The following is a 20,352-nucleotide window of genomic DNA, read 5'->3' on the forward strand; positions in this document are numbered from 1 at the left end:
TGCTGGCTGAAGACCAGGTACCCACCAAAGCTGCTCTATCACTCCCTCTCCTTAGCTGGACAGGAGAGAGAACAGATGACGAAAGGCTTGTGGGTCACCATAGGGACAGGGAGAGATCGTTGGGCAGTTACAGTCACAGGCAAAACAGAGACAACTAGGAAAAAATTATTATCCAATGAAAACAGAGTAGGATAAGGAGAAATAATTCCAAACACCTCCTCCCATGCCTCCCTTCTTGCCGGGCTCAACTTTATTCCTCATTTCTTTTCTCTCCTCCCCCTGAGTGGCATGGAGGCGAGGAATGGGGGTTCAGTCAGTTCATCACACCTTGTCTCAGTTGCTCCTTCCTCCTCAAGGGGAGGACTCCTCACGGTCTTCCCTGGCTCTAGCAAGGGATCCCTCTCGCAGGAGACAGTTCTCCATGAACTTCTTTAATGTGAGCCCTTCCCATGGGCTACAGTTCTTCACAAATTGCTTCAGCATGGTTGTCATGGGGTACAGACCTTCAGCACCAGACTGCTCCAGGGTCAGACCCCAACAGGGTCACAAGTCCTGCCAGAAAACCTGGTCCAGTGTGGTCGCCTCTCTCCGTGGGCTGCAGGTCCTGCCAGGATCTTGCTCCAGCACGGGCTTCTCATGGGGTCACAGCCTCCTTCATATGTCTCCGCATAGGGTCCTCCACAGGCTTGAGGTGGAATCTTTACTCCCCATCATCTTCCACGGGCTGCAGGGGGGGGCAGCCTGTCTCACCATGGTCCACCATGGACTGCAGGGAAAGCTCTCCCTTGTTCAGTGGTGGGTCTGTCCTTGAGCCCAGCTGGTGTTGACACTCTTGGGCCTAGGGGAAGCTTCTAGCAGCTTCTTGCAGAAGCCACCTCTGCAGGTTGCCCCCCCCCCCCCCCCCCTACATTTCTCTTCCACCCCTGTCAATCCTGGGAATATTAAGATTAGGTTTTCTGGTTGGGCAGGAAATTTCCTTGGAGAACTAAGGAAGAGAGAAACAGGGCTCAAACAGTCCTAGAGGAGTCCTAACTGAAGAGGTAAGGTCTGGCGCTCTAAAGAAGAATTTGTAATGTTCAGGATTTTGACTTCCAAGACACTTTCTCAAGTGTTGTTGATCCCTCCTTTTACGTCAACAGAGCAACCAGAGACTGCTGTTCCACTCCGTGACATCAGAGCAATAGGGAAATATCAAGTGCTTTGGAAAATAAGGCAAAATGTAATTTGGGAGCTATTTGTAGGCTTAATCAAAAGGATTGATTAAGCATCCACAACTTGAGCAGACTTGAAGAGCTTTGTGATGAACACCACTTCAGAATCAGTCCATATCAAGCTGTAGCATATATACTGCACCAGACTGATGCCTTGGTCTTTTGTCATCTTCTTCAATCTGCCTAATCTACCCATTTATCTTTATTCTAAAGAGGACTATTGAAAAACCTGCATGAAAACAATACCTTATTTTTGATAGGTCTTGTGAAAGCAGTGCCTGTGTTTCATGGGAGCACAAAAAAAGGCAGTGGAACTGGGTGTTTACCCATCAAAACAAAGAACACAAGCGAATCCCAGAGTGAATTTTTCCAATTAATAGACCTGTGTCGTGGTTTCACCCGGCTGAGGGCCAAGATCCACGCAGCTGCCTGCTCCTTAAAGGAAAAGAGCAGGTGAAAGGGAAGGGGAGGGGGGGGGTGAGAAGTAAGGGAAGGGAAAAGGAAGAGGAAGGGGCAAATAACCCCAAGATCAAGAAATTAAGAGGCCCGTGGGTTGGGATAAGGATAGTTTACTAAGATAACAGAAAGATACAATATAACAATGTAATAAAAGAGCAAAAATACATGAAGCTGTTGATACACAATGCAGTTTCTCACCGAACCCACAGCTCAGGCCGTGCCACCCAGAGCCGTCCCAGAACCCGACCGTCCCCCACGAACCGCGCATCCCGGAGCCGCCCCCGTTCTTCCTCCCGTCAGCCCCCGATATCCTGGGCAGGACGTAACTGGCGTGGAATACTCTCTTTGGTCAGTTCGGTCACCTGTCCTGGCTTCGCCCCTCCTTTCTCATGAAGAGCTGAGAATGTCCTTGACTGTCTGACAGCAACTAGAAACATCAGGGTGTTATCAGCACTACTCCCATCTTACTCTCAAACACAGCATTCATCTGCTGTTACAAATGAAATTAACTCCATCCTGACCAAAACCAGGACAGGGAACCAATATGCTCCTGCTCTGTGGATATCATGAAGCAAGCTCTGAAAGTGCTGTGTGGTATTGGCTGAAATCTGGAAGATTCCTCTTCTGTGGTACCTGGCTAACTGTCTGACATAGGTAGAACAATCTCTTTCTACCAATTGAGGATGAAAGGCAAAGTCCAGGTTAGTGTGTTCTTATTACATAGACCTAGGAGTGACCTGACAGAGGCTGAAACTGGCAATAGCTACAAGCACTTTAAGCAATGACTGCTGGTTTTCTCTTTCTGTGGGTTTTTTTTTCTTTTATTTTCTGTGTTCTTATTCCAAGACTCTGCCTCTTAGTGCCTGACCTTGTCTTTCCAAACCCCCTCTTGCCAAAACAGCAGCCTGGGGATTCAGATAACAGCACATAGATGCAGAAATCCATATGGAGAAGTTGTGGTACTCATAAAGTTTCTCAGCCTGCGTTTTTGATTCTTGGACATAATTAGTCCATTTTTCAGCTATTTGTGTACTGCATATGTGCTACAGACCACCATCCAGCAAAAAGTGTAATGTACATCAGCTCTCAACTGTTTGTTGACAACAATGGTTAAAACAATTAGTATGCTTTATTAACCTTTTGAATGTGATGATTATGCAACTGTGTTACAGTTAATTCATTTAAACTGTATTTTATGTCATTTTCCGAATGCAAAAAAACCCCAACTATGTAGGATTAAATGAAAATACACTGTAATGGTTTACATATTGCCTTCTTTCTCAGTGCTCAACCCAAGAGTTTTTCTTGATACTCAGCACCCTGTCCCGTCTGGATTTGGAAATTCAAGCTCTTGTTCCAGTCATACATTCTCAAGTGAAAACTCCACTATTACAAAATGTGCTTTTGGAAATCCCAGAACTTCTCTCCCCAGTAAAACATTATTTAAAGATCCTTAATGAAGAAGCAGCCAAGTAAGTAGAGAAAATAGATTAGTCTTCTGTGCCTTGTGGGCTTGCTGACTACATGTATTCAGTTATGTGAATTACACATCTTATTTTAATATACCCTAGGTTTATATTTTTGATTTTATATATGTACAGGTTGCTTATAGTTAAGCAGAGATTGTGCTTTTCTACAGCTCATACCCTTCCCCTAAACCAGGCAAGCAAATATTTTGCCTAGTGGATATCTGCCTCAGGTTGAAGAGTTTTTTAGTTTCTTGGCTCTTTGGGGGAATGAATTTATAGCAAAATGTGTTTTGCTCATGTTAAATTGTTTAACAATGTATGAAATACTTTGTTTTTAAGCTATTTCTTTTGAAGTGAGACTTGACCTTTAGCAAAGTGGCTGCTTTGCAGTCAGGAATGTGGCTTCTACTATTGTTTGTGAAAATTTTTCAAAGCTTTGCATGTCCCACCATCCTTCTTAAAAATACATTTATATGCTCACTAACAACAGAGAATATGCAGTTGACAGCTACATGCATGCTTGCACGTGCATGTGTATATTGCATTGTGTTAGTTGTATAGTGCAGGTAAATCCTGTAATAGTTTTCAAAAGTGGCCCTTTGCTCCAGGGAGGAGTTTGAGATTAAGGGTTAAGGGGAGTTTGAGATGTTGGGTTTTATGTTGGGGTTTTTAAACTGTCAGGTTTTGAATTTTTGGTGTACATCACATAGTGACAGTCTTCACAATCAGCTGCTGGCTACTACCGATCATTTTATCCTTTCCATTCCCATGGAAACAAGTCTAATTAGCACAAAATCATTTCTAAAAATTAGTACTGTATTTACAAATGGCATCTTTACTGTCACTTATATAATAATCCTGTGTAATGCAAAATCAAAGTCCAGCTTTGCGTTACCTGTATGGTCACTGGCTCCATCTGTAGTTTCATTCTCAAGCAAAAGGGGTATTGATATAAGTAGAAAATGAGACTTTCTATTATTTTTGTGTTTTAGTACTTTCAGTTTGCTAACTATTTGTTCTCCAAATATTAGATTTCAAGGTAATTATCTAATTAAATGGTACAGTTTTGTATTTGCTCTAAAGTACAAATGTATACTTCAGTTCATTTAGGCCTGTTTGTACTACTTTTTGTTGTTTGCCTGATAGTTATTAGGACAACTTAAATTTTTGTTACTTTTGATGACAACAATATTTTTAATAGTTTGTTCGGCTTCCAGTTTTAAATATTTGAATGATGTTATTTCAGGTTTCAATCCTGAGCTGAGATATTGCAGCCAAAACTATTTTGTCATTTTCTGACATTAAGACTAGAAAAGAGCAGATTTTTTGCATGTATTAAAAACTGCTCTGGTTAATCATTTCTTTAGAAAAGAAGCAAGGTACTCTGAAAAACTCCTGGTGATATTCTGCTTTGATGAGAACTTTATAGGATGTTTTTTTTCTTTGTAATCCTCATTAAAATCTGTCCAAATTTGGACAAATTCTAAATATGCAAAAAAATCTGTGTTCCTGTTATGCAGAAATTATCTAGAGCTTCACTTTTGATCATGGTAAAAGGGGTTGTCTGTACTTGGGATCCTCCATGTTGGGACAACAGTTGTATTCTGAAATTCTGGATTGAGCCAGAAGGGAATGATCTGTCTTGTGATTCCTTTTCTTGCTTTACTTGACTAAGGGAAAACAAGCATAAAGCCGCAGGATGCACACTGAGAGATGACAGAAATCCAAGTCAGCAGGGTTTGGCATAGAAGGGCAAATATAATGTAGACGAGTAGAAAGCAATAGCAATAGATGGGTTTTTTAATACAATGGGGAAAGGACTATCAGTGTTTAAATGCCTTTGTGTTTATATACTGTGCATAGCAGCTTTTGGTAAATGTGCTGTACTATGAACAAATAACAGAAAAAACTTACTGAGAGAGGAATGAAGCTAGTATTAAGTGAGAATAACAAATAAAAATATGGACACAGCCAGTAGAATTGGGGAGTGTGTCTTTTGGTTTTACCATTACTATATCTTTTGCTTCTTATGGATAGGACTGGAGATAAAACCCAATTGTTCAAGGACCTTACGGACTTCCCTGTCATCAGAAAGAAAAAAGAGGAGATCTCGGATGTGCTTTCTAAAATCCAGTTGCATCTGGTAGACATTCGTAAACAGATCAAGAATCCTTCTGCCGAGTATGTTACAGTTTCTGGTCAAGAGGTAATATGGTGTCTATTATGGATGGCTGTTCCCTTGCTTGTCTAGAAAATAGCTTAAAAGCTAGGCTTAACTAGAACTCTCTTCATTTAGTATGGTACTTGATCAGGTCATTTGCCTATATTTGCACAACTTCAAAAAACAGGTTTTTGACAGTGTCACTTTATTTAAGTCAATTTCTTTGGTGATTTAAATAATAAAACCACATTACTGCAGTCAAATTTGTTTCAGTAATGCTTTGCTTTCTTGTGTATTGAATTGAAAGTATCAGTGAGATACCACTGTTCAGCATTGCGCTGGAACTGAGAGTGGGAGACCTGGGGAAAACTCCACAGAAAGTTGGGAAAAGAAATTAGCTTGGCAACTGAATGAGGGTTGAGAGTAAAAGAGATGAATCAGTGAGGACAGTGTGGTATGAAGCTGGAAGCAGATCACCGTCCCACTGAGGACCTGGGACGCTGAGAAAGACCCAAGAGATGCAGCAGGGAGCAAATAGACAATGCTGAGAGGGGATGGGAGAAGGGATGAGTTAGAGTATCACTTGATAAAGACCTTGGGTGGATATTTCTTTTGCTACTGAGGTTCAGAAGAACAAACATGTGGCAGGAGAGTCGGGGAGGATGTCAGCTAAGATGCTAAGTCCAAGAGGAAATGTGGAAGAGTGCATTTCGGTATTGCATGAGGAAGGAAAGAGCCAGGATTTGAAGGATTTCTCTGAAATACTGGCTTAAGAGTTGGATGATGACATGTGTGTGAAAGAGGGAAGAGTTGATGAAAGAGGAGAGTATCAAGAAAGTAGCCAGGTCTGAACTGGAGAGTTTCAGAAACCACCAGTTAACTATGCCTGTTTTAGAGGGGCCCCTTGTAGCAGCAGACAGCTCAGAAACCATTGCAGGCAAAGAGCTCTATCTTGGGAAATTCATTAATGGAGCTGCACAAGTTAAAGCTATCTGTCATTTAATTACATCTGGTATGAGTGTATTGCAGACATCAAAAGACACAAAAGAGGAAGGGTTAGAGAAGAGGGTCAGTGAGGAAAGGGAATTGAAGGGGAGGAGCAAAGCATAGACACGAGTCTGAGTTAAGCTCAGCCTTCCTCAGAACTTGTGCTGTTGTAGCACTCTAGCACTCTGATAGATGTTGTGTTCAAGCACTTCTTTGCAACAGGACTGGTCAGAAGTAGGTTTATGGTTTGCTGGTTCTGGAAGAAAAAGAAGCTGCCAGGAAATCTGTTCTCTTTATCTTCCCACTCTGAACACATTCAGAGAACAGACGTTCTGTCAGGGAGGCACTCAGATTCTTTGCTCCTGCATGTGTGCCCTCCAAACACACTCTTATGAATGCAGTCAGCCCACAGTTTATTAACTTAAATTTGTGAAGATCCACTTGACATACACCTTTTCAAAAATATGAGGTTACATCCATATCTATCTTATCTTTCATTTCCAGACCTCTAATGTAACTAATAGCATCACTAAACAGGACAGAAAGCTGTCCAGATAGTGATAGCATTGCTATTCTTTTCAGGCAGGATTTAGAGAGAAATTGCTACATTTGGGAAAAGTTTGCTTCCTGATAAGCAGTGCTTCAGGCCCAGTTTATTTAATACTGCACATATTTATATAATAGGCCTAAGAATTAAAGGGTAAAAAAGGAAATGTTTTTGTTGTTTTGAAGAAGATTGCAACCTCTCTACTTATTTCTTGCTAGCCACACAAACACACCAGGCAATTGAACTGGCTGTGTAACTGTTCTGAGTTCAGTTAGTCGTCTAGCATAGACACAAATATGGTCTTGTTTTCTGACTACTCTTCATGAACACAGCTTGCTTAATTGTTTTGAGCTAAAATTCAAGAAAAAAATGCAATACTAGCACATCAGCAACACTACTAGTAGCAGCAGCAGTTGATTCATTTTCAAATCTTTGTCTTGTGTATTATGCAACTTCAGGGTTTCAGAGGTACCGATTATTTTCAAGGTGTTTTAGGTAAATTAAGAACTAGTGTAGTCTGTCCATTCTGGAGTGTGCTCATGTTAGGGTTATTCTTCTTGTTTGTAGTCTAAGGTGATTGCTGGGTATTCTGGTGAGGTGTGGAAGGTTTTATCTAAATCATACTAACTGTAATGTAAGAGCTTTGTCAGATGAGTCTTGGGCATTTCTGTAAAGGTGATCAGATACTGGGCTAATCTAATCTCTGCTGGAAATTAATTTTCCATCTGTGTTTTTTATTCTTTGACGTCTAGAACCTCAGGCTGGTGTTATAAAAATAACTGACATGAATTGTATAAAATACTGCAGGAAAGACGTAATGTAAATTTCACTGTACTAAGCTTCTTGCCATTACTGCTGGTTTCCTCTGTTCTTTCCATTTCTGAACTCCAATTGATCCAAACGTGAAGGAAGGTACTGTACATGCAGTGCTAGCATTTGAGGTTTTGAGCTCTTGTCTGTGAAATACTGTAGGTAAATATGGCTCAATAGGAATCACTGATCCCTGGGCAGGAAAGCACATCTTACTCGTAAGGCTGAGGGACTTGGGACTCTTTAGCCTAGGTGAGACTGAGGGAGGATCTTACCAGTCCTTTTAAATACTTGTAGGCTGGGTGTCAGGAGAACAGGGTCAGTCTTTTGACAGTGATGCCCTGCAACAGGACAGAGGCAATGGGTACAAAGTGAAATATAGGAAGTTCCAGCTAAACATGAGGAGGAACTTCTTTACTGTGGGGGTGGCAGAGCTCAGGGCCAGGGCTGCCTAGAGAGGTTGTGGAGTCTCCATCTCTGGAGACATTCAAAACCTGCCTGGACTGTGTCCTGTGCAACCTGCTCAAGGTGACCCTGCTCTGGCAGGGGGGTTGGACTAGATGATCTTCAAAGGCCCCTTCCAACCCTGATCATTATGTGATTCTGTGAAACAGCCTGAGTACAGCTTGTGTATAGTGTAGAGTCTGTGTAAATGCTGAATTCTCTGCGAGGCCCAGTCAGGATCAGGTAAGTCTTAACTAGCTTTAGTCTGGGTTTGGCTTGGTAAGAGGGAGGTGAGCAGAACATTTTAGTAGATGGAGGAGCAAAAGGGCAAAGATGAGGCAGGAACATGGCAGAGCAAAAGAACAGCTCAGGGTAGAAGTTGCTCTATTGGCAGCAAATGTACGTGATTACCCTCCTTTTTAGGGAAGAAAGAACATTAGCTTCTGGTCTGCTCAGTCTCTTCAGGATGAGTATGGGTTTCGTCTGATGCTTGCAGATTTCTTGATTTCATTATGGTTATGCTTCTGTAGTCTTCTTAACTTCCCATGATGTGTAATATTATATTTCTGTTTGTTTAGTTTATGATAGAAGTCAAGAATTCCAATAAATCATCCGTTCCATCTGACTGGGTTATGGTTAGTAGGTATGTAAAATGTCTTTAAAGTTTGCTGTATTTTAATATATAAGGAAAAAAATATAGTATGGGCCATTTTGGTTTTACAGTTAATTAGATACACATTGTCACAGCTCCATGTGTGTTTGTGGTTTGGGGTTTCTTTAAACTAAAAGCAACCAATGAAAATGGTTACATTGATTTATTGCCATAGTAAGTTTTGCTTAAAACCAAACAAGACCAAGCTGAAAAACCGGAACTTTTAAAAGTGTTTATTTTTAAATAGTACTTAATGTTTCAAAGCAGATGTATTGGCATGAAAATTACGGTTTTGATTCAGTTGTGCCTGTAGATTGTAGATATACATTTTTCATAAAATTTTAGTTGTTCTTACTTTATTCAGAAAGGTAAAAGTAGCTGTGCAAAATATCTCAGTATCTAAGACTTAGTGTATTAAAAATGTTTTAATTTTATTTGTTCATACAAACAAGCTTTGCTTGCTTTGTTACTTAGTGTTGTGTAAGCATGATTTTAGATAGTTTAGATACTTTTTCCAGTACATGAAACAGAGGTGAACTGGAAGATCATTTATTATTTAAACAGGTAGAATACCTTATGTTATGATGTGTACACAGAGCCATGTCTCATCAGAAGTAGGCATAATAAAGGTGAACTCTGAAGCGATGTTCTATTCACTTATGCAAGAATTCGATATTGAAGTGCACAGAGTAGACAGAATTAAGGCGATGAAGGAAAAATACAGCTATTCTGGATATTGTAAAAGAATGCCTGGGAATGCCAACATGAGTCCTTAATGGAAATACATAAATAAAGAGCAAGTGCCTTAAATGGAAACTAGTATCCATGCAATACAGTCTGTATTTACTAAGTTTATTCCAGGTTTATTGTGAAGTTTCAGCTTTAAAGTAGAAATTTTTTTGTTGGAGGTTGTTGTATATGCAGCCAGTCAAAGAAAAATCATCTTTGTGAAGCCTGTTGCTGAAGAGAATTTTGTGAGATATATAAGCTTCAGTGATACATAATACATTGTGAAAAATGCAGCCTTCAGAATGGGCAGCAGTACAGTAGCCAATCACTTTATTCACAGTGAAGATCACTGGTATCAATAGAGTTTGGTACCACAATAAAAGAACTGGCTTTTTTACCGTGCATTTTCAAGGCTCAGAGTGAGTTAGAAAACTAGTCCAATTTTGCATGTAGATGGTGTAACTGATTGCTTAGTAACCTTGATTTCCTATTTGGCTTCTCTCTGTTTTCCAGCACAAAAGCTGTCAGCCGTTTCCACTCGCCGTTTGTTATAGAAAATGACAAACATCTGAATCAGCTCCGGGAGCAGCTAGTCCTTGACTGCAACGCTGAATGGCTAAACTTTTTAGAGTGAGTTGACAAAATAGACTCATTTTTTATTATTTTATTTATTGCTGTAAGAACAGAAGAAGAAAGAGTTTTATCTTAACAAAAAAAAAACAACCAAAGGAAAAAACGCAGTTGATAACTCAGTTATGCTGCCCATGGTAAAATACTGTTCTTCAACATAAAGCATTTGAAAGCGAGACCTTTACACACTAAGTCCTGAAGGCAGCAGTGATGTCTCTAGATTTTAAAATTCTGATGACAGCACACTATTAAATATATACAGTGGCTCTCAAAATTTGAAAATTGAGTGAAACGGAATCTAGTACAGTGTAACTGAGATGAGAATAGAATTTATTATACAACAATTGCAGTGTTACAGTTTTTCAGTTAGGAATGTTCAGGGTGTTTGGGCAGTTGCTTGTGTGAGTGTGATTCTCCCTACCCCTGTATGGAAAGCGGCCTGGTGAGCACTTCTGCTAGCTCCTTCAGCACCCTGGGATGGATCCCATCTGGCCCCATAGACCTGTGTATGTTAAGTTTAAAATATATTTCTCAAACTTCTGAACACCTTTAATTTTCAGGTGTCAGGTTATAAATCACTGCTTTACTTCCAGGAATTACTAGCACACTGAAATTATCCCTCAATTCTTGCAATAATAATTAACTCACTTGTGCTTTTTTCCATACCACAAAAACTTCCTTCTGAAATTGCCTCACTGGATGTAACTGATGCCAAGTTTTGCCTCTTGGTAGGAACCCAGAGGTTCTGTAAACTTTATTAGAAACTGAAATTCCAATTCACTCTTCCAGATGTATTGCCTTTGCAATACCATAAAAATAGTTACATTATTTTTTTTGTTACTATATTAGCCATATAAGTTTTAGTAGACCTTTCTTTACTTAGATCTGCTGCTTTTCATGTTCACTTTGATGATTTCAATAGTGTCATATGATAGCAGCGTACAGCAAGGAAAGATGTGTAGAGAGTGATCTTCCCCAGCCCTCCATTTATTTATTTATTCATTTTTGCTCCCTTACTTGCTTTATATTCCCCAATTGTATCTTTGAGGCTAGGAGTGGAGAGAAATAAATTCTACAGTACTAAAAGAATGAACTCTGCTTTCTCCTGGTAATGTTATTGTTGTACTAGGGGCATCGGTACCATAAATGGAAGGTGAATTCTTGAATTTTCTATTGTACTTACCATATTTTATTGATATTGTAGACAAATCCTGTATTCAGGCACTTCGGGGTTTGAGGGTTTTTTTTTATTGTTTGGAGGGGGGGGTTATTTGACTGTAACTTACAGCTGAAGTGAATTGGCAGTTGCGATTCAGCTGCCACTGTGATAAACAGTGGCATTTTCAGAGACCTTATTTAGGCAGCAGGGATCAACTGTGGACCCTTTATATGCTATTAAATGAGTTTCATTTTGCCACCTTTTTGTGCTTAAAAATAATGCCCTGTTACAAGGGAAGCACGAAGTCTGCTGTGAGCAAGATTGTGTCCTCACACTGTAAGTTAATACACTGCTGGGAGATTTGAATTCAGAGTAATTTAGAGACTGTAGAGAGCTCTGTGAGAAGCATGCACGAGGTGTATTTTGACAGTACATTCCTATCTGTATGAAATGATTTTTTTTTTTCCTCTTTTCTTCCTCCTGTTATTTTCCCCTGTTTTGGTGTAGCCATTTCAGTGAACATTATCACCCCGTGTCTAAAGCAATTGGTCACCTAGCAACTATCGACTGTCTGTTCTCATTGGCTCAGGTGGCTAAACAAGGAGACTACTGCAGGTAATAAATGTTTAATTTTTATGTAAGATTTTATAGGGAATTATGAGAGAGCTTTTTAAATAAATTTGATTTTAATATGTGTACCGTGATAAAATGCATTATTGAAATTGTTTGCAGTAGTTTCGACTTAATCTGATTTTGCAAAGCGGCACTTCTGGGCTTAATTCAAGTCTGTAAACATTGCGGTTTAAATTTGACATCTCATGTTTGTCTGGTTTTCAAACTGTGTGTGGTTGGTAGATGATATCTCACAAACATAAATATATGTTGGACTTTGCATGGAAATATTTTTCCTCCTATTTCTTTTCTCCTCATCAAAGTCTGACTTTATAGTGTATAATACCTAAGATTTTAAGGTGTATGAGGTATGTTTCAAAGATGTATTTCAGGTAAATAATAGGTAATTAGAGCCAGCTTCCAGAGCAGGGATGGTGCCTTACCTAGGAATGTGTGTTAAATCTGATGAGCTGTGCCCTTCCCTCTGTGCAAGACCCACACGTGCACACCAGGCACCACAGCCTGCTGCATTCTGCCATGAGGAAGCATGAACCCTTAAGGCTTTCTGCCTCAGAGATTGGTCCAGAGCTGGCTCCTGAGTGTGTACAATCTGCAACTTGGGTCTTCCTCCCCCTCGCAAACCCACATCCCTTGCACCTACACAGAGATAGTCAGTCTTATTGGTGTGTTTTCTTCTATATCACGAGGTCTGTGTCCCCAGAGAGACTCGACGCTCGCTGAACCACTGCTTCAGCTTGCTGAGTGCTGTCCTAGAGATTGGCATTTACTGTTTCTGAGGCTTACTGTGAACACCCTTGTGAGGGCTATCTGTTTCCAGTCCTCAGCCATTCCTTCTTCCATACAGTCCACATACTCTTTTTTTGAAAAGTGCTGTGTGGTTTTTAAATGTCATTGTGGGGCTACATTGCAAGTAATTGGGCAATTGCTTATGTATAACCATATGAATTGGTAACATTTGTGACCCGTGGAAATAACAGCAAATCATGTATTAAATGTGTGTGGATAAAGGGAAATCCACTTAGATATCCTTCTGCATTTATACAGCATTAAAGACAGTATTGATCACTTCTGGATTCTTGATCATGCCTGCTGCTAATCAAAATCTCTTTAAAAGTAATTGCTCGTTTATTCTGTATACTGAGATGAGAAAACAAACTGAAATTTTATTAATTCACTGTGCAGTGTTTAAATAATTCACTGAATTTTAAAGAGTGGCTTAGAGCTTATAAACTGGCAGGAAGGAGACTTCTCAGTGAAACTTCAGCTGCAGGGAAGGTGTCAATAATTAATTTTGGAGGACTACTGAAGGAAAGACGGGACATCCATATTAACCAACTCGAGTATTTCGGGAGAATGTTTTTTTGATTGAGGATTGTTTCATATCATCCTACCTGAGGCAGGTAAACAAGTTGTGAGGTTGGGAGCACTGGTGCTCCACATGGTTGTTGGAGAGTAGTAAGCATATCTTGGAGTTTCAACCTGTCTCTGGAACCCTGCTTTGGGAGACTCAACCCTGACATGGACAATGTAAGGCATTGGGCTCCCAGGACACAAAGTTAGATGCCTAACTGGTGTAGGTAGCCCAGAGATCATCATCTGAAGTTTGAGTATCCATTCTGCAAGCAGTGAGTTTGTTTAAGGAGCACCATTGAAAAGATGCATGAATAAAGGACGTTATACATTCCAGAGCAATTTCCACCCCCGTCCCCCAGTTCTCTCTTACTGCATGACATGTGATTGTCTAACTGGGACAGGGAAGAACTTTTAAATGACTGTGGCTGAGGGCCTGCCTCTGCAAGCCCCATTGTGTGAAACCAGAATAGGCAGAGTCAGCAAGGCTCATGGCATCTGAAACTCACATCATATTTCACAGTTACGTGTATGGAGGCTTGAGCAGTTAGGATAAAGACAATTATGCCCAAAGTAGAGGGCAGAATTATAAAATGGCAAATGGATCATTCAGCTGTTATGCCTCTCTTCTGAATGCAAAGTGGAGAAATCCAGAAGGAAGTGCTTCTAGGGATGTTCTCCCTTTTAGGACTATCATATTACAGCTCCAAACAGCTTACCAGTTCATCAAATGGAGGGTGACATTTCCTTTCTTTATCCCAAAGGCCTAAGACTCTGTCCATATTGGTTTAATCTCAGCTATTCAACTGCTGGAAATATCTTCGTGCTAAAAAGAAACCAACCCACACCATTCTTAACTTGCACCTCTTTCTCCAGTGCATTGTGCTCCTAATATGTCATTTATTTTATCTCCATGTTCTTTTCAAATTGCATCATCATTCTTCCACTCAGGAAAAATCACGCTCCTCGCGTCTTTTCTTCCCTCCCCTCTAAAGTCCATCCAAAGTGTTAGTTAATTTCCAGTAAAAAAAATATGTGTCTTTATTCCAGTATTACTCTTTTACTCAGCTGTCGTCACTTTCCTAAATTACTGCTCTTATTTCAGAGTGATTATACTTCTTGTGTAACAAAATGTTGCTGAGACATGACACCACATTTACCTCTCCATTGAATGCTGCACTTCAGTTTGCAATGAAAAAGTAAATTTAAGTTGCAAGAGAACAAAAGGAAATCACAGTCATAATTTAGTGGAACATGCTTCTTTTGCATTTTTCTCTCTGTGAAGAGCACACAGCTCTTGGAGGTAGAACTTTGTTGATGTGAAGATGTATAACGTGGAATTACACATGTATGACTAGACACATAGATAAATTTGTAGCTAAGGTGGAAGCATTAAAGGCAAAACTTTTTACATGGTTTGGAGATGAGAGAAGAAAGTAAGTAGTATTGATCTGGTTTGCATACTAATCTCTGAAAAGGTACTGTCATTTCAGTATGTCAACTTAAATAGTAAGCTCTTTCTATAGACTGTTATGGTTTGATGACTCATATGTTTGGGAGTTGCTGTCACATTATGAGAGCTGCTAATGTTTATAGGAGAGTTACAGCTCTGTCATACTGTACTCTTTGATTTATATCATTTAATGTGTTATCAGTCATAATATACAAAGTTGGACAATTATTTTTCCACTCCCCACACTAGTTAGGGTTTAATGCAGTAGCAGGTTGGACTAGTTCAGCAAGATCATTCTGAGAGTATGAAATGTGTCTGCAAAAGGTGGCACTTGCAGAAGCCACTGTAGTGGTGGGAAGAAAGCAGTCCCCTCCAGTTTGCGTATTTTTGCTACTGCTTGTTCATTTTGTAGTTCCTAGTATTCCTTTAGAATACAACTAAACAAACGAAAACATTCCCTAGGGAGTGGAAAAATGAAGAATTCTAAAATTTTGTTACCCAATCTGCTAATACTTTTTTATCACTGAATGAAACCAGGGAAGTCCTTAGAAATATTTGACAGCATTAATTAATTTTTGTCATTTCTATTTTTTTCCTACCCTTCTTCAGGCTTTAGCTGCAGTACTTCTAAGTAATCAGTTACAATGAATGTTGAAATTAATGTCTCTTCCTTTCTGCAGACCAACTGTGCAAGATAATCGTCGAGAAATAATTATAAAAAATGGGAGGCACCCTGTGATTGATGTGCTACTGGGAGAACAGGATCAGTATGTTCCAAATACCACTAACCTTTCAGTAAGTACTGAGAAATGGTTTGAGCTTCAGCATCATCCAAGGGGGGGAATTTGGCATCTGCATCCTGGCCACGAAGTTAAAATAAATAATTTAATCATACAGCTTTCTGCTTGGTTACATTTCAGAGAGATATGGCTAGATGTGATCACATCTGTTGTGTCCTTTTTCTGCTATCTAGCAGCCAGACACTCTCTTTACAACGTTGTTCGCTTTTCACGGCATTAAGAAAGATCACAGGATCACAGGGTTGCAAAAGACCTTTGAAGATCATCAAGTCCAACCAATCCCTTCCTAAGCTAAAACAGATGATCTCAAAACTAGGAAAATAAAAGTTTAAAGTGGCTCTTTTTGAAAAACAAATTAATAATTCCAGGGGTTTTACCAGTGTTATCAGAAGAAGTCTACATTTTGTCATAACTTTATGTGAGATTAGTGGAACTTTTTAATGTTCAAATGCACAACAAATGTTTCCATGTCTTACAGGCTCACTTTCCAAGACAGTTCTAAGATAGCTCAGATCATTTTTGGTGGTATTACTTTACTATGTGTTTTCCTTTCTTTCTGGAGGTATTGATTTCATGCAGCCTTTTTTAATCTGACAGAGCAGATTTGGAGCTCTGACTCTTGACTGTGTAGTGGCAAGTCCATTCTTTGTAGATTGCACACTGGTTGGAAGAAGCCTTTCATATTAACATATGCTAAAGATCCCCCATGCTTAGCTTGCAGGCAGTGTGTTGCCCCTAAGTCTCCTTCTGGCTGTTGTTTTCTGCAATAGAGAGTGATGTTGAGAAGTAGTAAGACTCTTGCTTGTTATTGTTGCCAAGTCGTCAAAGAAAGTGGGTAGGTTATTTCCTGACATTTTCTATGCAACATTACCTAAATTGCATGACCTACATTACCTAAAATTGCTATAAATACACAATTACCACAGGTAGGAAATATTGTCATATTTTACTTCACTTAATCTGTTTCTGATAAACATCTTTTATTTTGTTTCCTCCTTTTTTTTCATCAAAACCTAAATTTGTTTTTTTAAGTGGCATGCCCTTTTGGCGTTTTTTATTAAATATTTACCTTTCTGAACCTTTTTTTAAATACTGTGTTTCTGTTCTTAATACAAAAAATGCACTGAACTGTGTATACGTAACTGCTTTTTCATACAGTTGATATATAAAAGGTATGTCAGTGTGGAGCATGGGCTGTGATAAATACCATTCAAATGTGTATGTATTTCTCTGGAGATATTTTTAAACCATGTTATATACTGAACAATGATACAGATATTGTGCAATACATCAGGGAATGTTTTCAAAATTATTTGTCAACTCCAAACAAACGACAGATGGCATTTACAGAAAACTCATCATTTCATTCAGTAATCATCATGCACTTTCCCCTGTTAGCCCTATTCTTATGTTGGCTTTCTAAATACTGAATATTACAAAATCAACTGATCGTGGTGGAATTGTTTTTGCCTCTACTGTTAGAGTTCTGTCTTTTTTGAGAGAGGTAGGTGGGAACCCAGTTTATTAAAACGTGTCTGGTTTTAAGCTGATGTATTTGAATCAACAGTAAAATGCAATTGCTGTCATGTTTTCAGCTGAAATGTTGTCAAATAACTAACTTTAGGAAAAGCTTTCTTGCAGTGCCCTGAAATAAACATCTTATTTTTCAGTTCTCCCTCTCTCATCCAAATATTCATGGAAATTCTAACTTCATCCATAAATTCCACTAAGATGTTAGCTTATGGTTCTGTGCAATTATAAGGGCAGATGGGCTCTCTGGTCTGATGTTACAGCATATGTTCTTTCTGAAAGCTGGCTTTGCAAGCCAGCCACCAGTGTCAGAACATGGCTGGAGGGACCCCAGAGGGATACCAAACACATGGAAGAAGTTTGTGGGTTCTAACAGATTAACTCATCCTGGATTTAAGTATCTGTAATTCTGTTGTGTTGAGCCAAATGGTGGTCCTGATGAAGTTTCAGTTGCTGTATTGAAACTACACCTCAGAGACTAGAATGTTGTGAGTTTTGTTCTCATGTAGTCATATGCATGTTATTACTTCCATTCTTTATTCCTGATAATGACATTTTTTGGGTTTTGACTTTATTGTGACTTCCTTATGGACAGGGTTTTTTTTTTTTTTCCAGCAAAAGCTAAACAGTTTTCTGCATTGACCTAAGACTGATTCCATCCATCTTTTCTATGATGTGGATTATGACATGTGACATATAAATCTTATTTGCCTCCCTCTTAACAAAATGAAATCCCTGTAAAGATAATCATGTTTATTCCTCAGAGATATGTTGTTGTCATCACAGTGCCTGGTCAGTTCCAACTTCCCTAAGTAGTGTGTCTAATGTTCATTATGCTTGTCCTGTCTGACATGCCCCGCCTGTGGAGCAGTGAAATATGCTGACTTTTGGTTAGTTCATCAGTTGTTGGATTTCATTGTATGTATGTAGTAGAAAGTAAAAACTCTAGTTATTCAACATCCTTGCATAATCTAATTTCCTAGTTTTGATGCAGGCTGTGATAAGGCTTTATAGACTCATTGATGAGTTTTAATTTTGTATTAGCAACTGTCTTCCACCAGAAGATGACAGTTTTATTCTGGAGCCATAGACCTACAGCAGTACTGTAGGGACTTTTACAGCTGAGACAAGCTCTTGCATCTGATTCATTTTTCTGTAAGATTTCAGTGGTTGGATGCACCAGTCAATCAGAGATTGGATACAATCTGCTCACAATATCTGTGTTGCAGTCAAGTATTGCCAAACTCAAAAATGTCTTGATTTCTTCTTGTAGCCCTTCTGTTTGAATGTGTGTGTGTTGTAGCAAGGCAAGCAGTTATGAAGGGGTCTAGGTCTGATCTTTGGCTGCCAGATTTCCCCCCCATTTGGCAATGAGAACTCCTTAACTGGAGCAGAATCCAAATTAGGACAGCACTGGCTGTGCTGAAAGCTGGTGAAGTTCCCCCTTCAAATGAAATTGTACAGATGCTTCATGGATTCTCTTGGTTCCTTGATGGACCAAGAAGGTTCTCCTCACTTTGTTTTGCTCAAGAGTAATGAAAGATGATAGTGATGCTCCTCTCTTATGAGCCTGGAGAGGACTTAGGAAGATTTTTGATACGTGGCATCATAAACTCTTGAAAACTGAATGCTGTGAAGGAAGCTTTTTCAACTACAGACTGTGTCCTGAGGGCTTGTCCTTTATCCCTGTAGGCACATACACTCAGCAGCCTTTCTTAGAACAGCACCATGTGCAGGACAATATGTTTCACCAATGTTTTATGTTTCCAGGGAGATGGTGAAAGGGTCATGATAATAACTGGACCCAACATGGGAGGAAAGAGTTCATATATAAAGCAAGTTGCATTGATCACAGTCATGGCACAGATTGGTTCTTATGTTCCCGCAGAGGAGTCGACGATTGGTATTGTGGATGGTATTTTTACCAGGTAATCTTTCAAACTTTGCTGTATGTTTATGAAAATGTTACTGTGGTGGGGCATGTGTGTGCACATCCAAGTATAATTTAATGTTTCACTTAGAGCTTTAGAATTTATATTTGATGTTTCCCTTTTTCATTTTAAATACGTGCATTGGTTGTTGGGTTTTGGTTCTGATTTCCTGCTAAGCTATGGTACTTGTTTTGGAGTCTTTGAATCTCTAAAGGATAAAAATGTTAATGTGTCTCTCTTGATTAAGATGCAGGTATTGAACATCATGTGTCTGAATGGACACCTCAGCCAAATTTATTCTGCCAGGTGATAGCCAAATGATGTTTCCCCTAAAATGAATACTGTCACCTCTAAAAATCAGATCCGTTTCTGCAGGGCAGCACAGTTGTACATACAGTATTTGACACTGAGAATTTTGGGGTTTTGTCCTTTCTGTACTATCAGTCTTGAACACACTTCAGGTATTTTAAAAAAATTAATAATGGCAGTTCATTTCACTTAACATGTCTCATTTTCAGGACAGTGCTGAGTAATTTTTGAAGTCAAAACTTCCCTATTTTACTGTCTAATGTTTGCCAAGGATCATCCAGCTGGTTTTCCCCCCCTTTTTTTAGTCTGTTTTTGTAATCAGCAGAAGTTCTGTGTTACTGGTGGTACGGGAGATGGAAACTTATTTGTGGTTTTAAGTTTCACAACAATTATATATCTGTAGTAGGATTATTTTTTCTGAAATTCTAGTTCTGTGATGGCAGAGTGCATTTCTTAATTTTACAAGGAATCTAAATACTGGTCATTTGGGATTGCTTCATCATATAATGATGATATGTTCTTAGGCCTCACTGTGTCATGACAAAAATGAATGCAGTTGTGCTTTGATGCACTTTGGTGCTAAGCAGGTGAATAAATTAGAAAACAATTTCTGTTATCTTTATAAAATTAATTGGAGCTGAAAATTCAAAATGGTTACCTTTTTCCCTGTCCTGCGTTGAAAGTAATTGACTGGTTGATTGGATGAGCTTTTCTCAAGGGAATATAGGACACACAAGATCTGAATTACTTTACAGAAAAAAATTACAACATTATTAACAATTTGAACATTATTTTTGCTTTCCTTTGTAAGTGAACAGAGTACTTATCTTGTGTTCACACTGACAATTTCTAACCATACTTGCAGAAGTCTGTTACTCTTAAGCTTAATCTCCCCTTTTCTCTATTTTTATTTGGCTGTAATTGCTTATTTTTGCAGAAAAATTAAGAAATGTGACAGAGTCACTGGGCATGCCATTTCATTTTGTACCTTCTAGAAAGAGAATAAATCGGTTCTTATCCTCTACAGTACCTTGAAATGTATGTATCTGAGTTCCACCTGTTCTGCACTGCATTTCTCTGATTCTACT

At 39.1% G+C, this 20,352-nt stretch overlaps 1 protein-coding gene across 1 annotated transcript in view; it reads left to right on the top strand.

The window, feature by feature from the left end:
• Nucleotides 1–301: 301 nt before the first annotated feature.
• LOC311204410 (DNA mismatch repair protein Msh3-like) overlaps nt 302–20,352 on the top strand; it is a gene marked incomplete at its 5' end in the record, with an annotated part of 43,917 nt that continues 23,866 nt past the window's right edge. Inside the window, 8 exons of the mRNA XM_084280840.1 lie at nt 302–436; nt 2,955–3,142; nt 5,177–5,345; nt 8,667–8,731; nt 9,983–10,099; nt 11,766–11,873; nt 15,375–15,489; nt 18,795–18,952. Of these exons, the coding sequence (XP_084136966.1) occupies nt 302–436; nt 2,955–3,142; nt 5,177–5,345; nt 8,667–8,731; nt 9,983–10,099; nt 11,766–11,873; nt 15,375–15,489; nt 18,795–18,952 (1,055 nt within the window). The remainder of the gene's footprint in view (nt 437–2,954; nt 3,143–5,176; nt 5,346–8,666; nt 8,732–9,982; nt 10,100–11,765; nt 11,874–15,374; nt 15,490–18,794; nt 18,953–20,352) is intronic.

This window comes from Gallinula chloropus, assembly GCF_964237585.1.
Source record: "Gallinula chloropus genome assembly, contig: HAP1_SCAFFOLD_322, whole genome shotgun sequence".
NCBI classification, from domain to species: Eukaryota; Metazoa; Chordata; class Aves; order Gruiformes; family Rallidae; genus Gallinula; species Gallinula chloropus.